At 45.3% G+C, this 25,119-nt stretch overlaps 1 protein-coding gene across 2 annotated transcripts in view; it reads right to left on the reverse strand.

The window, feature by feature from the left end:
- The window catches only part of LOC136610830 (adhesion G protein-coupled receptor E1-like), an 86,605-nt gene that overhangs the window by 30,786 nt on the left and 30,700 nt on the right, over positions 1-25,119 (reverse strand). Inside the window, exons 5-7 of one of the 2 annotated variants that reach the window (XM_066590026.1) lie at positions 12,081-12,209; positions 11,708-11,803; positions 9,770-9,952 (exon numbers count right to left, since the gene is read on the reverse strand). In XM_066590026.1, the coding sequence (XP_066446123.1) occupies positions 9,770-9,952; positions 11,708-11,803; positions 12,081-12,209 (408 nt within the window). The remainder of the gene's footprint in view (positions 1-9,769; positions 9,953-11,707; positions 11,804-12,080; positions 12,210-25,119) is intronic. The other variant, XM_066590028.1, reaches the window with a different exon arrangement.

Genomic DNA, 25,119 nt, shown 5'->3' on the forward strand with positions numbered 1-25,119 from the left:
CAGGCCCCATTGCCCACTTGTAGAACTCATGAGCGACCAGAGGACCCCCACAAATGACCCCATTTTAAAAACTACACCCCTTAACGCTTTAATCTAGGGGTGTACTGCGTATTTTGACTCCACTGTTTTTAAATGAATCGAAGCAAAGCAGAAGGAAAAAATTACGATTATTGTTTTTTTGGCAATTATGTCATTTTAAAAATGTTTTTTTTCGTACAGCACACATAGGAATGAAGACTTTCACCCCAAAATGTATACCCCCATTTGTCCCGTGTTCAGAAACATACCTATTGTGGCCCTAATTTTCTGTCTGGATGCACAACGGAGCCCAAACTGAACGGAGCGTCAAACTTTAACTGTCTTTTGACTTTTACGTGATCGCCATTATCCATTGGATAATGGCGATCATGTGACCGAAGACCGCTCACCGCAGCCCCCCGTGACATCTCTAAGCTCTTGGCTACCTTTAGTAGCCAGGAGCAAGGAGATTTTAAATTTCCTCTTGCCCTCCCCAGCTTCTGTGCTTGCGTCCGCCATTTTGGCGACGGGCGCATGCGCTAAAACTGAGGGGAAAGGTCCGCGGATATGGGTCCCATCAGAGGACATCACTGGTGGCCTTATTTAAAGGAGATGTCCCGCGCCGAAACGGGTTTTTTTTTTTTAAACCCCCCCCCCGTTCGGCGCGAGACAACCCCGATGCAGGGGTTAAAAAAACCACCCGCACAGCGCTTACCTGAATCCCGGCGGTCCGGCGTCTTCATACTCACCTGCTGAAGATGGCCGCCGGGATCCTCTGTCTTCGTGGACCGCAGCTCTTCTGTGCGGTCCACTGCCGATTCCAGCCTCCTGTTTGGCTGGAATCGGCACGTGACGGGGCGGAGCTACACGGAGCCGCTCTCTGGCACGAGCGGCTCCATAGAAGACTGCTGAAGACCCGGACTGCGCAAGCGCGGCTAATTTGGCCATCGGAGGCCAAAAATTAGTCGGCACCATGGAGACGAGGACGCTAGCAACGGAGCAGGTAAGTAAAAAACTTTTTATAACTTCTGTATGGCTCATAATTAATGCACAATGTATATTACAAAGTGCATTATTATGGCCATACAGAAGTGTATAGACCCACTTGCTGCCTCGGGACAACCCCTTTAAGTAATTTCACCTCCCCTCACGAATCCGATCCATGACGGGAGGTGAAAATTGAGCTTTTTTTAAAACTTTTACGTGATCTGGGAAAAGCGTACCATGGCACCCCATGAAATCTCCAGGCTCTTGGCTACATTTAGTAGCCAGGTGCGGGGAGATTTTAAATTACCCCGCCAATCTGTGGCTTTTGCGCCTGCGTCTGCCATTTTGGCGACGGACGCGTGCTCAGAAGCCGGGCAAGGTCTATGGATAAATCTGGGGGCTTAAGGTACCTAATTTCATCTCCCATCATGGATATAATCAATGAGGGGAGATGAAACAAACTTTTTTTCTTTTTCTTTTTACACTTTTTAAACTTTTTTTAAAACTTTTACATGATCGCTGAATGGATAGCAGCGATCATGTGACTGGGAACCGCATACAGCGGCTCCCGGTGACAGCTCCCTGCTCTCGGCTACTCATACTAGCTGGGAGTAGGGAGTTTTTAAATTTCCCGGGCCTCCCGGCTCTCTGCGCATGCGCGCGGCACAATGCATCTGGCGCGCAAGCGCAGACGCCAGCGGCAGGGCTAGGGAGAGGATTGAAGACGCCGGACGGTGAGGAGGATCGGGGGTGAGTACTCTCTGCTCCCCTTACGGATCCAATCCGTAAGGGGAGCTGAAACTTTAATTGTTTTACACTTCTCATTGACTTTAACGTGATCGCCGGCTTTAACCGGCGATCGCGTGATGGGGGGGGGTGCGGTCCCGCGGCCCTGGATAACAGCTCCATGCTGTCGGCTACCTCCGGTAACTGGCAGCATGGAGCTATCACGTCCTGAGCCTGCAGGGCTTTCATTCCTAAAGGATGCATATTTCTACGTCCTCTAGGAATAAAGCCCAGCAGGCCAGGACATAGAATCCCGATGGGACTAAGGGGTTAAATCTGCAGCATGTCACTTTATTCAGCAAATTTTCACTGCAGATTTCACAGTTTCAGATGAGTGGGGTGAAATCCGCTACAATTCTACAGAGAAATCCAGGGTAAATGTAACACATGCAGATTTTTTCACACACACCTCACAGATGTTCCATATTTTGCAACAGCATTATGGAATATACTGTTCCTGAATTCCACACCAAAATCTGCATCGCTGACTGTGGATTTTGATGTGGAATTGCCATCAGGATCCTATTTTCAATTCCGCATCAAAATCCGCACGATAGCGGAGTGGATTTTGGTGCTGAATATTCCGCATCCAACTAATAGGTGGTATAAAGTTTGACTAGACAGTTTTGAAATGTACGAAATTTATAATCCATCAGTCATTATGATTAGTCTGGTGCAGTTCAAGTCCATCCGTCTACTAACCAATATTACTAAACCAGCGCCAGTGATTAATTAAGAAGAAGCCATCCAATTTGAGGCAGATGTTACATACAGGGCAATGTGTCAACTAACCGGTTTGACTTTGGGCTAGATCTTTAGGCATGATCCCAAAGGCTCATCAGTTTTCACCCTTTAACCCCTGTACAGGGATCTGGCCTTCGCAGGGGAGAACTGAACAGGCCGCTACCTCCTGGAATAGTCCCAGTATAGTTGGAAGCTGACACACAGGAGTCAGCAACACTGGTGCAATGCACCACGAGACAGGCCAAAGCATTTAGTCAGGATTCAGTCTGCTGGTGGCATACAAGAGAGACCCGGGTCACAAATCCAAGGGTCAGGGCAGGCGAAGTTCAAGCACAATTAAAATAACAGGTCCAAGGTTCGGTGCATGGGAATCAGAATCAGAGTAGCTTTACTGGGAGCAGGAACAAAGAAGGAGGATCCCCAGATCAGCTAAATAGGGAGGTGATAGCTGATTACCCTGCAATTGTGCTGAGAGCACTGGAGAGGATTAACTCCTGCAGTGCTGATGGGAATCAGGAGAAGTGGAGCGATGCCTGCTCTGCTGGGAATAGCAAGAGGCCAGCAGACACAGGTAGCCGACCTAACGCCATGGAATAAAATGGTCTCCGGCTCTGTAATCCAGTATCCCAATGTAGATTCCTCTTGTGTCACCTTCACTCCCACCACAATATTACAACTGGTGATAACAATTAATAATTAATTAGCTGCTAAAGGTATTTCAGTAATACAGGATTTTTTCATATAAGACTGCAATTCTAGCAGCGACCATGCCTGTTCACCCTAATTTCCTTCTTTGATGTCCACCAGTCCCAAAAAGGTCGCAGGCAATGTGTTTCATTTCATGAAGCGTTGCAGGTGTGATCCAGGAGTAACCAAGAGGTAGATGAAGATGACCGCCGTCCAGATACAAATTTGTTCCTAAACATTCACTAACTTTGACATCTGCTTCAGTAACTCCACCAACCACCTCGTTAAAGAACTCAGACATCTGGTAATGAGGTAGCTCAACACTATCAGAAATGTTGAAGATCACCAACTAATGGCTTATGTTCTTCAGTAAAAGTTTCCGGATAACTTTAACTTTGTAGCCCCTTAAAAATGGTTGTACCTCATTCTTTTTATCTTCGTAGAGTCGGCCTTACAGTTGTGTTCCATAATTCTTACTTTTCATTTACAAACTTTACATTCTGTATATATTAAAATGCAACCTGTGAAAAAAAAATGTATACTATGTACTTAGTGTCACACTAAGGCCTCCTTCCCACGAGCGTGACGGGCTCCGCCGCATAATATTACGCTGTGAAGCCCGTCACGGCGCCCCCCAGAGCCCCTATACTTACCTGCGGGAGATAGCGTGAAATCGCTTCCCCGCCCACCGCCGCCGCGTCACCGCCCGTCACCGCCCACCGCCGCCACGTCACCGAGCGTGTCACGTGACGCGGCCGGCCGTGTCACGTGACGCGGCCGGCCGCGTCATATGGCGTCATATGACGCGCGGCGGTGGGCGGGAAAGCGTTTTTTCACGCTATCTCCCGCTGGTTACAGCGGGAGATAGCGTGAACGGACGGCTTCCATTGACTGCAATGGAAGCCGTCAGTGCGTACAGCCCGTCCTCACCCGCAGAAAATAGAGCATGCTGCGGGTGAGGACGGGAGAAATCGCGGTGCGTAATTCTGCGGTGGAATTACGCATCGTGAGCATTGTGCTATTAGGTTCAATAGAACCTAATAGCTGCGGGCAACGCAGCGGATTTTCGCTGCGAATTACGCGGCGGAAATCCGTTCGTGGGAAGGAGGCCTAAAAAATGTTTTTATAGGGAAATCAACAGTATTATCAGAATGCAGAAAATAAACATAGAGGAGTACTTTGTTGGAGGATAGGAGAGAATATTAAACATTTAAATAGACTAATCTTTTCCACTGCATTTAGCAGAAAATTGGTATAATTAAAAAATATATAATTTTTTACTTCCATATTTTGAATCAGGATCCGGTATTGAAGCACATTTTAGAACAGAAATTTAGACAATACATTATCTCCTAGTAGCTTTAAATCGTGTAGCGCTGGGAAATGTCTTTCACATGCGGTGCAGTGAGATGCACAGGTATGGCCAAGACTCAAAAGTTTTCCAATACTGATAATACTGTCAACTTCCCTATAAAACATTTATTAATTGTGACACCAAGCACGCAGTATACCATATATTTTGCACAGATTGCAATTTAATATACAGAATGCACAGGTCTGAAAATAAGAATTATGGAACACATCTATAATATTGAGAAAGGTAACAAAATGCCTCGGGTCTTTCTAGACATTTTGTTAAACTTCTTGCAAGTCTTTGGCTATCTTTAAATTTTTTGGTATTGTGCAGGAGCCCTCATGTTGTGGTAGGGGTTCTGGTGAGATGAGAGGAACCCACTTGAAGATACTGGATTGTAGGATCAGAAAGCACATTATTCCCTGGTCTCTTCCTTGGTTCTGTATGTAGCATATGCCTCAACTTGGTCTACTCTACTCTGGTTAAGATGGCCTCCAGAAGTGGAAACTGGAGGAAACTTGTACTAAGAGAGAGAAATATTAAAATTAGGCACTCAATATCCCCCTGGCATGAATTTCAAAAGCGATTTGCTGTATATTTATTAGGATTACATTCGATAACATATAAGGAGGTTTATACCCAGTAGTCATGCTGTGCCCATGTATGTATATGCCTATGTCTGAAAACAGGGATGTAGGTAATTGGACCATATGTGTTTTGAAAGCGTAGTATCGTTGCACCCAGGAAGCTTTGATCAAGAAGCCAGTGTTCATCGAATCGCGTACAAGCATGAACGTAGTTCAGTCTGGCACCTTTTACCATGTATAACTTGTATGTATGAATTGAATAAAGATGATTCCATTTCACGGAGCCGGCATCTCTTCGTTTGTATATTTATTTTCATGTTCAGTCTACCGATAGTTGGGTGCTAGGGGGGAGTAGACCAAGTTGAGGCATATGCTACATACAGAACCAAGGAAGAAACCAGGGAATAATGTGCTTTCTGATCCTACAATCCAGTATTTTCAAGTGGGTTCCTCTCATCTCACCAGCACCCCTACAACATGAGGGCTCCTGCACACTGGCAAACGTGATATCAGGCTGTGATTCACAGCCCGATATCTCCCTCACAATCTTTCTGAAAACCCCTTGATAAGAGGAGTTTTTTTACATGGAAACAATCTTGCATCCCTGCGGGGGCTGAAGGAATCCCCCATAGCGAGGAGAGAGAGAGAGAGGTGGAGCTACAGGGAATCTCCTAGAGATCTCCCCATATTTGGAAAGATAGGGGCAGGGTTAGAGAGGGCCGGGCTAGAGGGGTTCCCTATAGCTTCACCCCTTATTGGGTAGAGAGGAATCATTGTGAGAACCACCTCTAGCCCTGCCCCCTCTCTAGCCCCGGTCTTGGGGAAGCCCTCTAGCTCTGCCCCCTATCTCTCCACATATTGGGAGATCCCTAGGAGATCACATGTTGTCCCCCTGCCCACCCCCGCTCTCTCTTTGCTATCGGGGTTTCCTTCAGCTCCGCAGGCTGTTTTGCGATTTTCTCCCATTGATTTCAATGGATGATAAATAATCACTAAAAGAAAGGAACTTGCTGTAATATGTTTTCTGCATAGCATTGCAGCGCAGTTCTATGCAGGAAAACATCGCAAATGTGAATTAACCCATTCAAAAGAATGGGTTTCATATTTGTGCGAGATTTGTGTGTGTTGCAACAGATCAATCTTGCACAATTTTCTCGGTAGTTTAAAGGAGCCCTTACATACACTTATTAAAACAGTTCATTTGGAGAATTTCAGCGGCTCCGCTCACCATTTAGTTTGCAATTATTGGATTTATTTTTTTGCCTGAAAATCTCACTACAAAGTCATCGCTACAAATGGCATGTATGTGAAGCTGGTGGTTTCTGATGGGTTGTTTCACACGAGCGATGTTTTGTAGCCTGAAAGAACCCATTGGAGACCATGGGCTTCACATACATGTGTTTTGTAGCAATGATTTTGTAGCTCGTGTGAAAGAGGCCTTTAATTTAGAGCAGACAAGCCTTTTGTTGGTGCCCAAGGCGGTTGTTTCAAAATGCACCCCACCAGCCTCACTTCCTGTGATTAAAGCAGTTATTCCTACCGTAGCCACAGGATAAGGGATAACTTGCTTACCAGTGGGCGTCTGATCGTTGGGACCCCAACAAATCCAGAGATATCAGGCCCAGCACTTCCTGAGGGTTTGACAGTGGTGGCAGCATATGCACTTCAACAAGACTGCCAGAGATTGCTGAGTTGGCTATAGGGAACTGTATTTTCTAACTTGTGAACGGTTACTTATACATCTGAACTTTAATAGGTATACCCATCTCAGGACTTCCACTAATCCTGAGAAATTTGCCCCAGCAGATCTCAAGATTTTGACAGCGGTAGTCGCACATACATGCCACTGAACCATTCATTTCAGTGGAACCACTGGAAATAGACAAGTTCAAGTATTCGGCAATCTCAAGCGGTTCCACTGAAGTGAATGGGACCACCGGAGATTATTGAGCATTTAAACTCCTCTAACTCCAGTATTTCTAATTGAAGTGAATGTGTCGTGCATGTGTGGCCACTACTGTTAATATTCAGGGTGCAATATTTCTGGATTGGTCGGGGTCTCAGGAGTCAGAACCCCACCGATCGGCAAGTTATAACTTGCTGAGTTGGGACTACCCCTTTTAATCTCCTTCAGGAATACTTCACTAGAATGACGCTTTAGTACATCAGGGTTTTGAGCTGTTAGAGTGCCACTGTTTCTTGGAAAAATTAGCAGACCCTTATGGGGCTGAGATGCAATACTGGCCATATCCCATGAACATGGTTGTTCTGGATATTTTATGCTGGAGATTTAACAGATTCATTCAAAAAAAGTTTTCATTGGGAATTTGATGGTAAACATATTATATCTGGGTTGGAACTTTTGATTTCTTAAGATCTTATTAAAACTTATTCTCTTTTCAGTCCTAAATGCCACCATTGGTCCATGGCTTACATCAAGCGTGACCATGGGAGACACAGTAGGTTACAAGCATCAAAGGACCACAGAAACCCACTTCAACCCATTTACAACAACAATAGTAGAGAATCTCAGTAGCGACAAACAGTATGTCTCAAAGAATCTCAAAAGAACGAGTAGTCTTACTTTCTGGTAATTCAGCAGAGTTGAACGTTGAATTACAACAAACTCTGGACCGTTTCTCAATTAAAGACCTTCTACTTTCTGGAAACACCAATAAAAGTTGTTTGCTCAATTGAAGTCTAGTATTGTGACAATCTGGTATCAGGATTCAACGTTCTGGTGTTCTGAAAAGTGCAGATTAGGGCAACAGAGGTCCTTATCTATCCAGAGGTTGGTTCATGTAATATCAGCAGTTGAAAATTAATAAAAACCATGATCTTGTAGTTAACAAGAGGTCAGCAGTAGAGGATTCAGACAAAGCATGATCTTGTAGTTAGCTAGAGGTCAGTACATAGGATATCAGCAGTGGAGGATGCAAGTAGCTAGACTTGCTAGGGCCAAGCTTTTAGAGGAAGTTGGAGATATGAAGCCAATCAGACAATCCAAAGGCAAAACAAGGCAAGGTTTCCAACATGCCAGGAACTAGGGCAAAAAGTATCAAAGAACTGTTCAGCAAAAGTCAGTATCTCAATCAGCAAACCCACTTCTTGGGACACCAGAGTCTCCAGATTTGAACACTGACAGGTATTTTCATCATGTTACCAGATGAGCATGCTCCCACAGGAGTTTTCACAAAATTCCATTGAAGAGTTCCAAGATTTCCCAAAGTCAAAGCTGAAGATTGCTTAGTCCAGGGACTAAATCCAAACCCTGGTAAAAGCAGTGGAATGAAGACCGTCTGTTGCGAAGAATGGAACTTCAAAATACATGGATCTCAATATGTCAGATATACTCCGGTCAAGAAAAAGGATAGCTGTAGCCTTTTAAACTATGTTTAATTGAATCAAAAAGCCAAGAATTTGCAACTCTCGATTGTTTTTTTTAGGTCCTGTTCTATGAAGAATATCTGCTAGTCATGGCACTGCAATTATGAATATGGCAGCAGGTTGGCAACTTGACCCATGGCCAAAAGTTCAATTTCTATGAAAAATAAGCAGATCCTTATGGGGTTGAGCTGCAATACCAGAAACAGCCAATGGAATAGAGTGGCACTGTTTCCAGAAAAAAACATCCCCTTTAAAGTATTTATTTATTAATAAATCTTCCACAATTTTTTAAAATTTGACAGTAAAAGGTTACCGAAAAGTAAAAGTAGAAACAGAACATAAGATTCTCTTCACCCTTCTGCAGCAAATCAACGTCCTTAGGATGCCTATAAAATGCCTACCTGGCTGTGGAGTCAAAGATCCTGGTTGTGTATATGCTGTTGGGTTTCCAGTGTTTACGCTTGATGTGAGCCATGGACCAATGGTGGCAGATAAGACTGATGTAGAGTAAGTTTTAATAATATCTTAAGAAATTAAATGTTCCAACCCAGGTCTTAAAAACTAACAAAGAAAAACCATGCTCAGTTCCTCTGGCAGTCAACTTCTAATTCATCTAATAATTTTAGGGGCTTTTCTTTGAGATCAATATTTATCCTTTCCTCTATGCAATCAGAAAGAAGAGCTTTCAGATACAATGACCCTTGAGTGCATCTTAGTTCAAAGCTACTAGTCCATGGACAAGAGTTGCACTTTCTTTGAGGAATAAGCACACCCTTATGGGGCTGAGCTGCAATACCACGCACAGCCCGTGAACATAATGGCATTTCCAGAAAAGAGGAATTGTTCTAATTCAATGTTCAACAGTGCCAGATTACCAGAAATCAAGACTAGAATGAAGAATTGGATTTTCTTAATTCTCCTACAGCATTTAACACAATCTGCTTTTGACATGAACAACGCACCAATGTCCTCCAATTTAGATGGCTCTATTTAATTGGTTGTAGTGTGCTAGAAGGGTGCGCATAGGTCACTATGTTTTCAATAGATTGACAATTAAAATGAAATATGGCAATTCTATGAATTCTAAATATTAATGCCCTATACAAGAAATCATGAAGTTATGTTATATTTGACATCTTACACATCACCTCATTGTAGAATTGATAATTGCAAGAACTAGGATTTCGCATTCAGTTGACAACTCTTTCGAAAGGCCCACCAACTTGTGGTGTCGGAGTTCCTGGTTCTTCTGTGGTTCTTTGAGACATGCTGTGTGTCATTACTGATGTTGATGTGGTGAATGGGTAGAAGGTGGTTTCTCTGAACCTCTGATGTGTGTATGCTGCTGTGTTTTTCATGTTGACACTTGATGTGAGCCATTGACCAGTGGTGGCATTTGGGGCTGAAGAAGAATATGTTTTAATAAGATCTTAAGAAATGAAATGTGCCAGCTCAAATATAACATGTTTACCATCAAATATTTAATGAAACAGTTTATGGAATGAATCCATTGATCTTCAGAAAAAAATCTCCTGAACAAAAATAAAACTTTTTTGCTCACTTGAAGCCTGGTATTGTATATATCTGCATCAAGTGTCAGAGTTATGCGTTGTGACATTAATGAATTAATCAGTTATTTTTCACCCCCCCCCCTGCGAAAATATGAAAATAAAACTTTTTTGCTCAATTGAAGTCTGGTATTTTCCTCAGGCTACCAGGTGGGCATGTTCCTACAAGACCTTCCACAAACTTCCACTCAACAGTTTAAAGATTTCCCAAAGTCTAAGCTGAAGATTGCTGCCTATAGTCCTAGGACTAAGCCTGAACTCTGATAAAAGGAGGGGAATGAACACTGTCTGTTAGAAGCAATGGTCCTCCACGGACATGGAGCTAGGTTCCCCTAGGCATCCTCTGGCCAGGAAAAGGCTAGGCTACAACCTTCAACCAAAAGGCTAAGATTTCTTTCTTATTTCATATGCCTTGTTTTATAGGGAAGCTCTCTTAATTATGGCACAGAAATTACAAATAAGGCAGCAGTTTGACAACTTGACCCATGGACAATAGTTGTTCTATTACAGAAACAAAATTAGCAGACTATTGCAATGTGCAAGCTAAAATTAGAAAGAGGAGCTGGAGTGAGAAAAAAAAATGAAACTGTATAACTTGGAAAGGGGAAGGAAAAGAGGGGGGAAGGTAACAATGGGGTGGTTGAGCTACGAGTATAGCTGTTATAAGAACCGTTCCTGCAGGGGACAAGCTTAGAAGAAATGAAGATAGTCTGGAGATAGACCAGAGGGGAGAGTAGCCACCAAACCTATGGAGTGGGAGGGGTAGGATGTGGGCCCTATGTCGAGACTGCCTCCAAAGACAACTATTCCCTAAGTTTAGGGGATGACTTGAAGTCTAACCAAGGCTGCCACAACATGTAGAACCCCTCAATAACCATATCCTCAACTGCTCTTATCTCTTTGTACCGCACAAGAGTATTGACCGTTTCTATCCATTGGACTCTAGATGGGGGTAAATTGGATTTCTACAATCTAGGAATAATTTGCTTGACAGCCTAGATAAAAAACCTTAACAGACCCTTCTTTACGCTAGCAATGGATCCCAGGTGTATAGACAATAAGGCCATCTCAAATGTGAGAACAACAAATAGGCCGCATATATCATTGTATAACCCCACAATGTCCAACCAAAGGGCCGCCACTGGAGAGCATTCCCACCAAATATGGAACATATTGCCCCTGCCCCTAGAGCATTTTCAGCATAAGGGAGAGGACTGTGTAAGCTTTCCGAGGTTCTGTACCACTGTGACAGAATTTTATAATTAAGCTCCTGAAGTCTGGAGAAAGATGTCCCCTTATGTGGTAATGTAAAAGTTTTCTGCCAGGACCCCCCAGGAATATGCCATCTCAACTCCTTTTCGCATGCCTCCACAAACTCTGGAGGTCTGTAGTCAGCACGTTTTCCATTAGTTGGCTATGGAAATGAAATATAATGATTCTATGGATTTTAAATATTAAGTAAATTGCAAGACACTTTATAGTCATGTTGCACTTGGCATCTCACCAATCATCTCATTGGAATGAATGAAATAAAGCATTGAAAAAAGTAGAATCTCACATTGAGTTGCTGGCACTTATAAAATGCCCACCTGGTTGTGGTGTCGAAGAGTCTGGTTGCGTGTACACTGTTGGGACTTCTGTGTTCACAGCTGATTTCAGCAAAGGACCAGCGGTGGTATTTGTATCTGATAAAGAAGAAGATTTAAGAAGCCTTACTTAGGATAGACCATCAATGTAGGTGCAGTGGGGGCCGACCCCAAGGATACCCGCTGTGCAGCAGAATAAATGAGGCTGAATTGTAAAGAATAATGTGGCCCCATTGTTCTGCTGATCGGATGGGGTTCTGGTGGTCTGATCTCGACTGATTATTTGTTGATGGGTTATCCTAAGGATAGACTATTAATTCAAAATGACAGAAAACTCCTTATATTAATATTCGAATATTATCATACAGCTGGTTACCTGGACAAACTCCATTCAATTTCACCAAAGTAATGCAGTTATTTCCTTGGGGTTTACAAACTTTACAATTGCATGTTCCCGCAGTACAAGTCGCTTCAGAAGGACAATCTGAGTTATTCCTACATTTATCTGCATGAAAAATAAGACAAAAATGAATTATTGACTATTCAGAGGACTTAGAGTTACCGGCCCAACAGGGTACCAGAGTCTAACATAATGATGGGTTCCAACAATCTAGTAGAAGACAACCCTATTTGGAGGTGATTGGATCCTGTCACTTGTCACTAGGCTCTATTTCTTGTGGGATAATTCACAAATAATCTATTATACTTTATGGATGATGTGTCCTTTGTGTGCAATGGTAACAGCAAAGGCTGAATTAAAACTGGATGTGCACATGTGCTGTATAGGAGAAGGGTAGACTGTCAGAATAATCTCCTCAGGTGGATGCAAGGAACCAGTCCAACACTTTCTGGAATACAGTCATTTAGTGTCTGTCCACACACAGAAAATGTTGCTGCTGAAAATCTGCAGCATTTCCTCAATGTGTGAACAAAACTATTTAAGGTTTTTTTTTTAAAGAACCTTCAGAGACCTTTTTATACACCACTAACTTACCCGTCGCGCGTTGCTGCGAAGACAGACAGACATACATTCGTTTATATATACATATATAGATAACAACCAATCACAGCGCAGCTTTCATGTTACCTCAGTATAATATATAACAACCAATCACAGCGCAGCTTTCATATTACCTCAGCAGTATAATATATAGCCACCAATCACAGCGCAGCTTTCATGTTCCCTCAGCAGTATAATATATAGCAACCAATCACAGCACAGCTTTCATTTTACCTCAGCAGTATAAGAAATAGCAACCAATCACAGTGCAGCTTTTATTCTGCCTCAGCAGTATAAGAAATAGCAACCAATCCCAGCGCAGCTTTCATGTTACCTCAGCGGTATAATATATAGCAACCAATCACAGCACAGCTTTCATGTTACCTCAGCAGTATAAGAAATAGAAACCAATCACAGCGCAGCTTTCATGTTACTTCAGCGGTATAAGAGAGAGCAACCAATCACAGCACAGCTTTCATTTTACCTCAGCAGTATAAGAAATAGCAACCAATCACAGTGCAGCTTTTATTCTGCCTCAGCAATATAAGAAATAGCAACCAATCCCAGCGCAGCTTTCATGTTACCTCAGCGGTATAATATATAGCAACCAATCACAGCACAGCTTTCATGTTACCTCAGCAGTATAAGAAATAGCAACCAATCACAGCGCAGCTTTCATGTTACTTCAGCGGTATAAGAGAGAGCAACCAATCACAGCACAGCTTTCATTTTAACTCAGCAGTATAAGAAATAGCAACCAATCACAGCACAGCTTTCATGTTACCTCAGCAGTATAAGAAATAGCAACCAATCACAGCACAGCTTTTTATGTTACCTCAGCAGTATAAGAAATAGCAACCAATCACAGCACAGCTTTCATGTTACCTCAGCAGTATAAGAAATAGCCACCAATCACAGCGCAGCTTTCATGTTACCTCAGCAGTATAATATATAACAACCAATCACAGCGCAGCTTTCATTTTAACTCAGCAGTATAAGAAATAGCAACCAATCACAGCACAGCTTTTTATGTTACCTCAGCAGTATAAGAAATAGCAACCAATCACAGCACAGCTTTCATGTTACCTCAGCAGTATAAGAAATAGCCACCAATCACAGCGCAGCTTTCATTTTAACTCAGCAGTATAAGAAATAGCAACCAATCACAGCACAGCTTTTTATGTTACTTCAGCGGTATAAGAAATAACAACAAATCACAGCGCAGCTTTCATGTGATCTCAGCAGTATAAGAAATAGCAACCAATCACAGCACAGCTTTCATGTTACCTCGGCAGTATAATATATAACAACTAGAGATGAGCGAACGTACTCGTAATGAGTACTTACGCACCCGAGTACCGCCATTTTTGAGTACTTCAGTACTCGGGTGTAAAGATTCGGGGGGCGCCGGGGGGCGGGGAGAGGCGCGGCGGTGCGGGGGGGAGCAGCGGGGAACAGGGGGGAGCCCTCTCTCTCTCCCTCTCCCCCCCACTCCCCACTGCTACCCCCCGTGCCGCCACGGCGCCCCCCGAATCTTTACGCGCGAGTACCGCTGTACTCGAAAATGGCGGTGCTCGGGTGCGTAAGTACTCGTAACGAGTACGTTCGCTCATCTCTAATAACAACCAATCACAGCACAGCTTTCATTTTACCTCAGCAGTATAAGAAATAGCCACCAATCACAGCGCAGCTTTCATGTTACCTCAGCAGTATAATATATAACAACCAATCACAGCGCAGCTTTCATTTTAACTCAGCAGTATAAGAAATAGCAACCAATCACAGCGCAGCTTTCATGTTACATCAGCAGTATAAGAAAGAGCAATCAATCGCAGCACAGCTTTTATGCTCACTCAGTAGTATAATATATAACAACCAATCACAGCACAGCTTTCATGTTACCTCAGCAGTATAATATATATCAACCAATCACAGTGCAGCTTTTATTTTACCTCAGTAGTATAAGAAATAACAACCAATCACAGCGCAGCTTTCATGTTACCTCAGCAGTATAAGAAATAGCAACCAATCACAGCACAGCTTTCATTTTACTTCAGCAGTATAAGAAATAGCAACCAATCACAGCACAGCCTTCATTTTACCTCAGCAGTATAAGAAATAACAACCAATCACATCGCAGCTTTCATGTGACCTCAGCAGTATAAGAAATAGCAACCAATCACAGCACAGCTTTATGTTACCTCAGCAGTATAAGAAATAGCAACCAATCACAGTGCAGCTTTCATGTTACTTCAGCAGTATAAGAAATAGCAACCAATCACAGCACAGCTTTCATGTTACCTCAGCAGTATAATATATAACAACTAGAGATGAGCGAACGTACTCGTTTTGAGTAATTACTCGATCAAGCACCGCGATTTTCGAGTACTTCAGTAATCGGGTGAAAAGATTCGGGGGGGCGGGGGCAGGCGTGGCGGCGTGGGGGGTAGCAGCGGGGAACAGGGGGGAGCCCTCTCTCTCTCCCTCTCCCCCCCACTCTCCGCTGCAACCCCCCACTTACCCACGGCGCCCCCCGAATCTTTTCGCCCGAGTACGGAAGTACTCGAAAATCGCGGTACTCGGGTGAAAAAGGGGTGTGGCCGAGTACGTTCACTCATCTCTAATAACAACCAATCACAGCACAGCTTTCATGTTACCTCAGCATTCTCAATATCCAGCAATTGTCTTGTGATACGTTCGGCGGATGCATCATTTTGTAGTGGAACACGCATCCCGTTGCTCGTAATGCCTTTTGCTTTCGTGCTTCAGATGGAAACCGAACGATCTTTGTCTGGGGGGCATAACTGTCGACGATGCTCGCACGCGCGCGTGCCACCTATCGTAGGATAGATGTACTATGCCAGAAACCTTCCCAGGAGTGTACTCAACAACTTCTCAAAGTTTCATGGCGATCGGATGAATGGTGTAGTAATGCATAAAGGACAGACAGACAGACACTCATTTTTATACATATAGACTAGGTTACCCGTCGCTCGTTGCTGCGAAGACAGACAGACAGACATACATTCGTTTTTATATATATAGATAACAACCAATCACAGCACAGCTTCTATGTTACCTCAGCGATATAATATATAACAACCAATCGCAGCGCAGCTTCCATGTTACCTCAACTTTATAATATATAACACCCAATCACAGCGCAGCTTTCATGTGACCTCAGCAGTAAGAGAAATAGCAACCAATCACAGCGCAGCTTTCATGTTGCCTCAGCAGTATAATATATAACAACCAATCACAGCACAGCTTTCATGTTACCTTAGCAGTATAAGAAATAGCAACCAATCACAGCACAGCTTTCATGTTACCTCAGCAGTATAAGAAATAGCAACCAATCACAGCACAGCTTTCATTTTACCTCAGCATTCTGAATACCCAGCAATTGTCTTGCGAAACGTTCGGCGGATGCATCATTTTGTAGTTGAACACGCATCCCGTTGCTCGAAATGCCTTTTGCTTTCGTGCTTGAGATGGAAATCAAACGATCTTTGTCTGGGGGGCATAACTGTCGACGATGCTCGCATGCGCGCCACATTCATTTTTATATATATAGATGACATTAGGAAGTGAGAGAATTAGATTCCGTATGTAAAATTTGGACGCCAATTCATTTGCACATAGAATTGAATAATCGAGTTGGGACCCATTACCTTTTCCTATTTATGACATAGTCAATGCTCGTGCCAAATTTCATGTTTCTACGACACCGGGAAGTGAGAGAATTAGTGGCAAAGATGAAAATCGAATGATCTACGTGGGGGGGGGGGGGAGTTTCATGGTGATCGGATGAATGGTGTAGTAGCGCATAAAGGACGGACAGACAGACAGACATACATACATTCATTTTTATATATATATAGATTATCCAGTGGTATGCATTCCTATCCTTGTGTGCAGCTGTAAGAATTTACTGTAGTAAATAGAGCTGTCAGGCATTCATGTGGCCCTAGTTGCAATGAAAATTAAAGGGGTCCTCCAGTTGATAACTATTGATGGCCTATCCTGAGGACAAGTCATTGATGGTAGATCCTCAGGAGTCTGCCGTCTGGGTTCCTCATTTATTAGCTGTTTGCTTGTGCACTGAACTGATTTCTGCAGGAAGCAAATAGCTCTGTTCTCACTGCAGTGGCGAGGCTTGCTACTGCAGTCCAAGTTTCCATTTACTTGACTTGTAGTGGGAATGGAACTGTCTGCTTCCTGTAGAAATCAGCTACGTGCATGAGCACACTGGCCCTGCGAACAGCTGTACTGTGAGGATCCCAGATGGCAGACTCCTGCTGATCTACAATTGATATCTTATCCTGAGGATAAGCCATCAATAGTTTACAAGTGGACAATCCCAGGGCTCCTACACACTGGCGAGAGCGATATCAGGATGTGATTGACTTCCCGATATCGCTCTCGCAATCCTTCTTGAAGCACTGGATGCTAGGTGTTTCTGCAGGTAAACAGCCTCTCATCCCCGCAGGGATGAAGGAATCTCCTGCTGTGGCTGTCATAGCAATGGCAGGAGATAGTGGCAGCAGCGCCAGCTGCATTGTAATCAATGGGACACGATCGCGATCCTCTGCCACTGCTGTGACAGCAATGGCAGGGGACTCTCCACAACAAGGGTTATCGGGCAGAAGGAGGGGGGCTTGAAATATAAGCCCTACCCCGAAAGTAATCCATAACTGCAAAAAAAAAAGAATACATCACCTTATCTCTGGCGCGTCTTCTAGCAGGTCTGCCGCACTCTTCCTCTCCTTCTTTACTGGCTGGGGATTGAAAATTCTGACCTTCTGAAGGTGCTGACTCTGATTGGTCACCGTGCTCAGCCAATCAGAGGCAGTGCTTTTAGGAGGTAGGGATTTTCAATCCACGGCAGGCCAGAAGGGAATCGGAAGAAGAGTGCGGGGACTTGAAAGAAGACGCGCTGAAGATAACAGCGCTACTAAGGTGATGTATTCTTATATATATATTTTTTTACAGTTACGGATTATTTTCGGGGCAGGGTTTATATTTCAAGCCCCCCCCCCACCCCCCTCCCCTGAAAATCCTCATCATGGGGAGTCCACTGCCACTGCTGTCACAGCAATGGCAGAGAATCCCGAGCATCTCCCATTGATTTCAATGGGGCTGGCGCTGCTGCCGCCGACCCCATTGGAAACAATGGGCAAGATCGCAAAAAGAATGTACATGCCGCAAATTGTAGAGATCACAGGATTGCAAGCGTCACAGGATCGCAGATGTGACGTTAACTATAGGGAACCATAGGATTCATAATCTTGCGATCTCTCGCAGAATCGCAATGCAGAGAAAATGTGTGATTCCAACGCCAGTGTGAAGCAAGCCTAAGGATATCCAGTTTAAAAAAATAAATAAGAATAAAAAAAAATAAAAAAATGGGTTGATGATGTAGGGGTGCACTGCAGAGAGTGGCCTGTAGGGGGCAGCAGACAGTCAGTATGGTGCCTGAGACAAGAGGAAAAACACCCCACAGGTATAGTATGGAATGGAAGATGTATGTCACAGAAGTTGTTAGCTTCTGTGATGTAGATCGGTCCAATATTACTCCCGGCCAGATCTTCCACCTGAACCAGCAAGCTATGTAAAGGGACAGGTAGAACTAAGGAGGAGGTGTGTGTGTCTGGGAGAACCAGACTTGTGTTGTGACCAGACTTCTGGTTAACTTGACTTCTGTTGTAAACAGAGATAGACGCTGTTACCAGGCGGAGAGCTGCATTGTTCTGGCGGGACGCTTGGGGAGCTCTGGCCCTGGGATTGAGGTCTGGAGAGAGACCTGGACGCTGAAAGAGACTGTTCATGTGCCTCAGGAAGGTTGGGGTGAAAACAGAGTGAGTCCTGAAGACAACTGAATGAAGCTGCCCTGGAGAGTGGGTGAGAACCACAGTTGGACTGTTTATTGAACCGAATGAAAAAGGACATTTAAGTTGATTTACTTGTATAAAGTGCTGTGCTGAAGCAAGCTGATATTGCTCCTCCTGTGGACTGCGAAGGGTTAAATAGAAAGGACTTTTGCAAACTTTATCATTTCTCTGGAGACCAAGTCATTTATGTTCTGCTAAAACTTATATGAATAAACTAACAAAGAGGTAAAAGTGACCATTTGGTGTACTCATTAACCCCCCGTGTTGATACAATGGGCATCTGCTTGTTTTAATTTATATGTTAGTGGACTGAATTCTTTCTATTTCTAGGTGGAATAAGTAAAATGGTTTGGGTTGTTGGACATTCTAGTTTTCTGGACTAGGGCAAATGAAAAGCTATACTCCATCGACCTTGCTTTAGATGAGCCCAAATGTTATATTTATTTGGATGATTGTTTAGGGCTAAATTGGTTCATTTTATTAGAGGAACTTAATAGCAAGAACAAAATATATTCTTCTACATATTGGAGGAAATGCTGTTTGGAAAGTCAATACACTGGAGTTATTATGTAAAGTCAAACAAGATTTATTGGACATTAGATTTATGTTTCCTACGGTAATTTTGTGTTTATCTGAAATAATTCCCCAATTTCTCTGGTCCCTTCATGAGTTTAGTTTTCTAAAATACGTAAGTGAGTAAACAGAGCATTCTAAAAATTTCTCCCTCTTTGAAGACGATTTAGTTTTTAGACACACTGAGTTTTTATTATGAATTTACAATAATTGATGGAGAAGACTGTGGGTATGGTGGGCCATGTCCTTGGGGGACATGGCTTGTGGTGGGGCCATGTCCTGAGGTGACATGGCTTGTGGGGAACTTAAGTTTGGAGAACTAAGTCCTCATTTAAGTTATTACAAAGTTGATGGTGGTATAGGGACTGGTGTCGGCTTGACAAGGCCCTCATAAATTATATGGTTACTTGTGTCGTGGTGACAATAAGATCCCAATGAAAGCTTGATAACCATTAAGCAGAAAAGCGCCATTGGATCTGAGCATTTAATGGTAAGTATAATATATATGACCTCAGTTATGAGGGTTAGGGATGTAACCTTGTGCTTGAGTTTATTTCAGGGTTAGATGAGATCATCATTGGAAGATTCTTGAATATGTGCCCCAATAGCAGCTGGCCGTACAATGGTGTCTGATTGGCAAGGGCAGAAATTAGGGAAAAAGAGGAGCAGAATTGCTGGCCTAGTAACAGCAGATGATTGGCTGGCTGAAGAACTAAGGGGGAAGCTGCTCTATAAGAATCCTGGAGATTAGTGAGGCAACAGCAGTTAACAAATCCAAGTGAAAATTCCTTGCCCTCCATCCCCTTTTGTGTTACCCCGTCGCGGTATTCGATTAAAAGGGAAGCCCTCAGGGGGCTGGAGTCTCATAAGTTATATGGTTACTTGTATTGTGCTGACCAATTATTGGTTTGAGAGGGGGGCTTGAGTTTGGAGAACTTAGTCCTCATTTAAGTTATTACAAAGTTGATGGTGGGATGGTGGGATGGGGGCTGGCATCGGGTTGACAAGGCTTTCATAAATTATATGGTTACTTGGGTCATGGTGACCAAGTATTGGTTTAAATTATTACATGGTGATTGATAGAGATGAGCGAGCATACTCGTCCGAGCTCGATGCTCGTTCGAGTATTAGGGTGTTCGAGATGCTCGTTACTCGAGACGAGCACCACGCGGTGTTCGAGTCAATTCCATTTCCTTCCCTGAAAGATTTGCGCTATTTTCTGGCCAATAGAAACGCAGGAAAGGCATTACAACTTCCTCCTGTGACGTTCCAGCCCTATCCCACCCCCTGGAGTGAGTGGCTGAAGAGATCAAGTGACCACCGAGTATATAAAGTGGCGCCGCCCGGGGCTCGCCACAGACGCACGCTGGCAGAGATTAGGGAGAGTGCTGCTGCTGCTGATATTATAGGGAGAGTGTTGGCGTCTACAAGAACCCCAACGGTCCTTCTTAGGGCCACAGCTCACCTAGTGCACTACTGTTGTGGGTGCTGGGAGCAGTTTTGCATTTTTTTTTTTGTATATAGGGCGTGCAGCCCCATTACAGCTATAGCGTTCTCAGGCTGCAGTCTGTACTACGTAGTATAGGGGAAGTATTGGTGAGGAAGGGACAATGGTAGTGTGGAATCCTGTCTAAAACAATCCCAATGCTCCTTCTTAGGGCTACCTGTGCATTTAACTCTGTGGTTGCTGGGAGTTGTAGTACCTCAGCATTGCACTGCAAGGCCTGAGTTCAGCCTTTAGTTACATTTGTTGCTGGGGGCAGTTAGTGCAACGTAAGCACTCTCTGCCTCCAAGTGCACGCCAAGAAAGCACTAATATTTTTCACCGCTCTGTGTTAATAACAGTCAGCTGCCGGTGCAGTGTACGGTGCCAGACAGCCATAGAGGGAGAGTCCAATACACGCTCAATTGCCTGCATTGCATTGGAAAAAAACAAATTTAAAAAAAGAAACCCTTTTTCTGTCTGCTTGTAACCCAGTGCACATTACTGCGTGGCCTGTGGGACTTGAGGTGAATCTGAACTGCATAGTGCACAGCAAGGCCTGAGTTCAGTCTTCAGATTCATTTTTTGCTGGGGGCAGTTAGTGTAACGTAAGCGCTCTCCGCCTCCAATTGCACCCCAAGAAAGCACTAATATTTTTGATAGCTCTGTGTTACCAGTCAGCTGCCGGCGCAGTGTACGGTGCCAGACAGCCATAGAGGGAGAGTCCAATACACGCTCCATTACCTGCATTGCATTGGAAAAAAACAAATTTTAAAAAATAAATCCTTTTTACGGCTGCTTGTAACCCAGTGCATATCACTGCGTGGCCTGTGGGACTTGAGCTGCATCTCAACTGCATAGTGCGCAGCTAGTCCTACTTGCATCCTTCCTTAAAATTTATCTCTGGCTTCATTTTGCGTTGTATAACCGGTGGCAGGCACCAACTGCGCGGCAATAATTCAAAATTTTTTTTACACCGCTCAGTGTCTGCTCGATTCTTAATCCACCATGCTGAAGGGTAGGGGTAGGGGTAGAGGACATGGACACGGGCGAGGACACAGAGTTCCAAGTGAGGGTGTGGGTATAGGCAGAGTTCCTGGTCCAGGCGAATCACAGCTGGCTGCTGCAGGAGTAGGAGAGAGGACAGTTTCTGGGGTTCGCAGCTTCACATCACAATTTTTGGGTCCACGTCGTAGATCTTTATTAAAAACCCAGCAGTGTGAGCAGGTCCTGTCGTGGATGGCAGAAAGTGCATCCAGCAATCTATGGACCACCCAGTCTTCTACGCCATCCACTGCTGCAACCCTGAATCCTCTGGCTGCTGCTCCTCCTTCCTCCAAGCCTCCTCACTCCATGAAAATGACACATTCTGAGGAGCAGGCAGACTCCCAGGAACTGTTCTCGGGCCCCTGCCCAGATTGGGCAACAATGGTTCCTCTCCCACCAGAGGAGTTTGTTGTGACCGATGCCCAACCTTTGGAAAGTTCCCGGGGTCCAGGGAATGAGGCTGGGGACTTCTGGCAACTGTCTCAAGAGCTTTCAGTGGGTGAGGAGGATGATGACGATGAGACACAGTTGTCTATCAGTGAGGCAGTAGTAAGGGCAGTAAGTTCGAGGGAGGAGCGCACAGAGGATTCGGAGGAAGAGCCGCTGGACAATGAGGTGACTGACCCCACCTGGTGTGATAAGCCAACTGAGGACAGGTCTTCAGAGGGGGAGGCAATTGCAGCCGCAGGACAGGTTGGAAGAGGCAGTGGGGGGCCAGGGGTAGAGGCAGGGCCAGAGCGAATAATCCACCAGCTGTTTCCCCAAGCACCCCCTCGCACCAAGCCACCGTGCAGAGGCCAAGGTGCTCTAAGGTGTGGCAGTTTTTCACTGAGACCGCGGACTACCGACGAACAGTGGTGTGCAACCTTTGTCGCGCCAAGATCAGCCAGGGAGCCACCACCACCAGCATGAGCAGGCATATGATGGCCAAGCACCCCCCAAGGTAGGACGAAGGCCGTTCACCGCCTCCGGCTTGCGCCACTGCCTCTCCCCCTGGGCCCCAAGCTGCCACTGAGATCCAACCCACCTCTCATGACACAGGCATGAGCGTCTCCTGGCCTGGACCCACACCCTCACCTCCGCTGTCTTCGGCCCCATCCAGCAATGTCTCTCAGCACAGCGTCCAGCTGTCGCTAAGAGAATCGTTGGAGCAAAAGCGCAAATATGCCGCCAAGCACCCGCACACTTAAGCTTTAAATGTCCACATAGCCAAATTGATCAGCCTGGGCGGCCCCGCGCTACTCTGTCCCCAGTCGCCACTGTTTTTCACGGTGTGCCGTCCCAGCCCTGCACGACCACGTCTTATGCAACATTGTACTCACCAACTCGGTTACTGGCAAGGTCCACTTAACAACGGACACGTGGACAAGCACAGGCGGGCAGCGCCACTATATCTCCCTGACGGCACATTGGGTGAATTTAGTGGAGGCTTGGACCGAGTCAGAGCCTGGGACCGCTCATGTCCTACCCACCCCCAGAATTGCGGGCCCCAGATCGGTGCTGGTATCTGCGGCGGTGTATGCCACCTCCACTAAACCTTCCTCCTCCTCCAACGCAACCTCTACCTCGCAATAAAGACATGTCAGCAGCAGCACGTCGCCAGCAGTCGGTGTCACGCGACGCGGCAGCACAGCGGTGGGCAAGCGTCAGCAGGCCGTGCAGAAACTACTCAGCTTAGGAGAGAAGAGGCACACGGCCCACGAACTGTTGCACGGTCTGACAGAGCAGACCGACCGCTGGCTTTCGCCACTGAGCCTCCATCCGGGCATGGTCGTGTGTGACAACGGCTGTAACCTGGTGGCGGCTCTGCAGCTCGGCAGCCTCATGCACGTGCCATGCCTGGCCTATGTCTTTAATTTGGTGGTTCAGCAGTTTCTGAAAGGCTACCCACACTTGTCAGACCTCAGTTCAACATGGACGCTGCCACCCTGCGGACCCTACAACATCGGTTTAATCTGCCAGTGCACCGACTGCTTTGCGACGTGCCCACACGGTGGAACTCTGCGCTCCACATGTTGTCCCGGCTGTATGAGCAGCGTAGAGCTATAGTGGAATACCAACTCCAACATGGGCGGCGTAGTGGGAGTCAACCTCCTCAATTTTTTTTACAGAGGAGTGGACCTGGATGGCAGATATCTGCCAGGTCCTTGTAAACTTTGAGGAGTCTACCCAAATGGTGAGCGGCGATGCTGCAATCATTAGCGTCACCATTTCCTTGCTATGCCTCTTGAGAAGTTCCCTGCAAAGCATAAAGGCTGACGCTTTGCGGTCGGAAACGGAGGCGGGGGAAGACAGTATGTTGCTGGATAGTCAAAGCACCCTCATGTCTATATCTCAGCGCGTTGAGGAGGAGGAGGAGGAGGAGGAGGAAGAGACAGCTGGGCCCACTGCAGAGGGTACCCATGCTGCTTGCCTCTCATCCATTCAGCATGTATGGCCTGAGGAGGAGGAGGAGGAGGAGGAGGATCCTGAAAGTGATCTTCCTAGTGAGGACAGCCATATGTTGCGTACAGGTACCCTGGCACACATGGCGGACTTCATGTTAGCATGCCTTTCTCGTGACCCTCACGTTAGACGCATTCTATCCACTACGGATTACTGGGTGTACACTGCTCAACCCACGGTATAAGGAGAACCTTTCCACTCTCATTCCCAAAGAGGAAAGGGGTTTGAGAGTGATGCTTCCGACAGCGCTAGTGGCAGATGGCGCAGTTCCGAGGGCCAAGTAGAAGGGGAGGCGTGTAGATCAGGCAGCATGTTCAGCGCAGGCAGGGGAACACTCTCCAAGGCCTTTGCCAGCTTTATGGCTCCCTAGCATGACTATCTGTTACACCTCCCCAGTCAAGGCTGAGTCGGAGGGAGCACTGTAAAAAGATGGTGAGGGAGTATGTAGCCGATTGTACCACTGTCCTCCGTGACGCCTCTGTTCCATACAACTACTGGGTGTCAAAGCTAGACACGTGGCACGAACTCGCGCTGTATGCCCTGGAGGTGCTGGCTTGCCCTGCCGCTAGGGTCTTGTCAGAGAGGGTATTTAGTGCAGCTGGGGGAATCATCACGGACAAGCGTACCCGCCTGTCAACTGCCAGTGCCGACAGGCTTACACTCATAAAGATGAACAAAGCCTGGATTTCCCCAGACTTCTCTTCTCCACCAGCAGACAGCAGTGGTACCTAAAGATTATTTTCGCTGCAACCGCGGTAGCAAGCATTGTTCTCTATCACCTCAAAAAATGGGGACCTTTACCTTTGTCAATCTGTGTATGATATTTGTCCTCCTCCTCCTGCTCCTGCTCCTCCTCCTGAAACCTCACGTAATCACCCCGAACGGGCAATTTTTCTGTGGCCCAAAAGGCTCATATAACTTTTCTAAACAATATTTATACTTTTCAATTCTTAATAAAGCATTGAAACTTCCACCT

The sequence above is a fragment of the Eleutherodactylus coqui genome, chromosome 2, assembly GCF_035609145.1.
Source record: "Eleutherodactylus coqui strain aEleCoq1 chromosome 2, aEleCoq1.hap1, whole genome shotgun sequence".
NCBI lineage: Eukaryota > Metazoa > Chordata > Amphibia > Anura > Eleutherodactylidae > Eleutherodactylus > Eleutherodactylus coqui.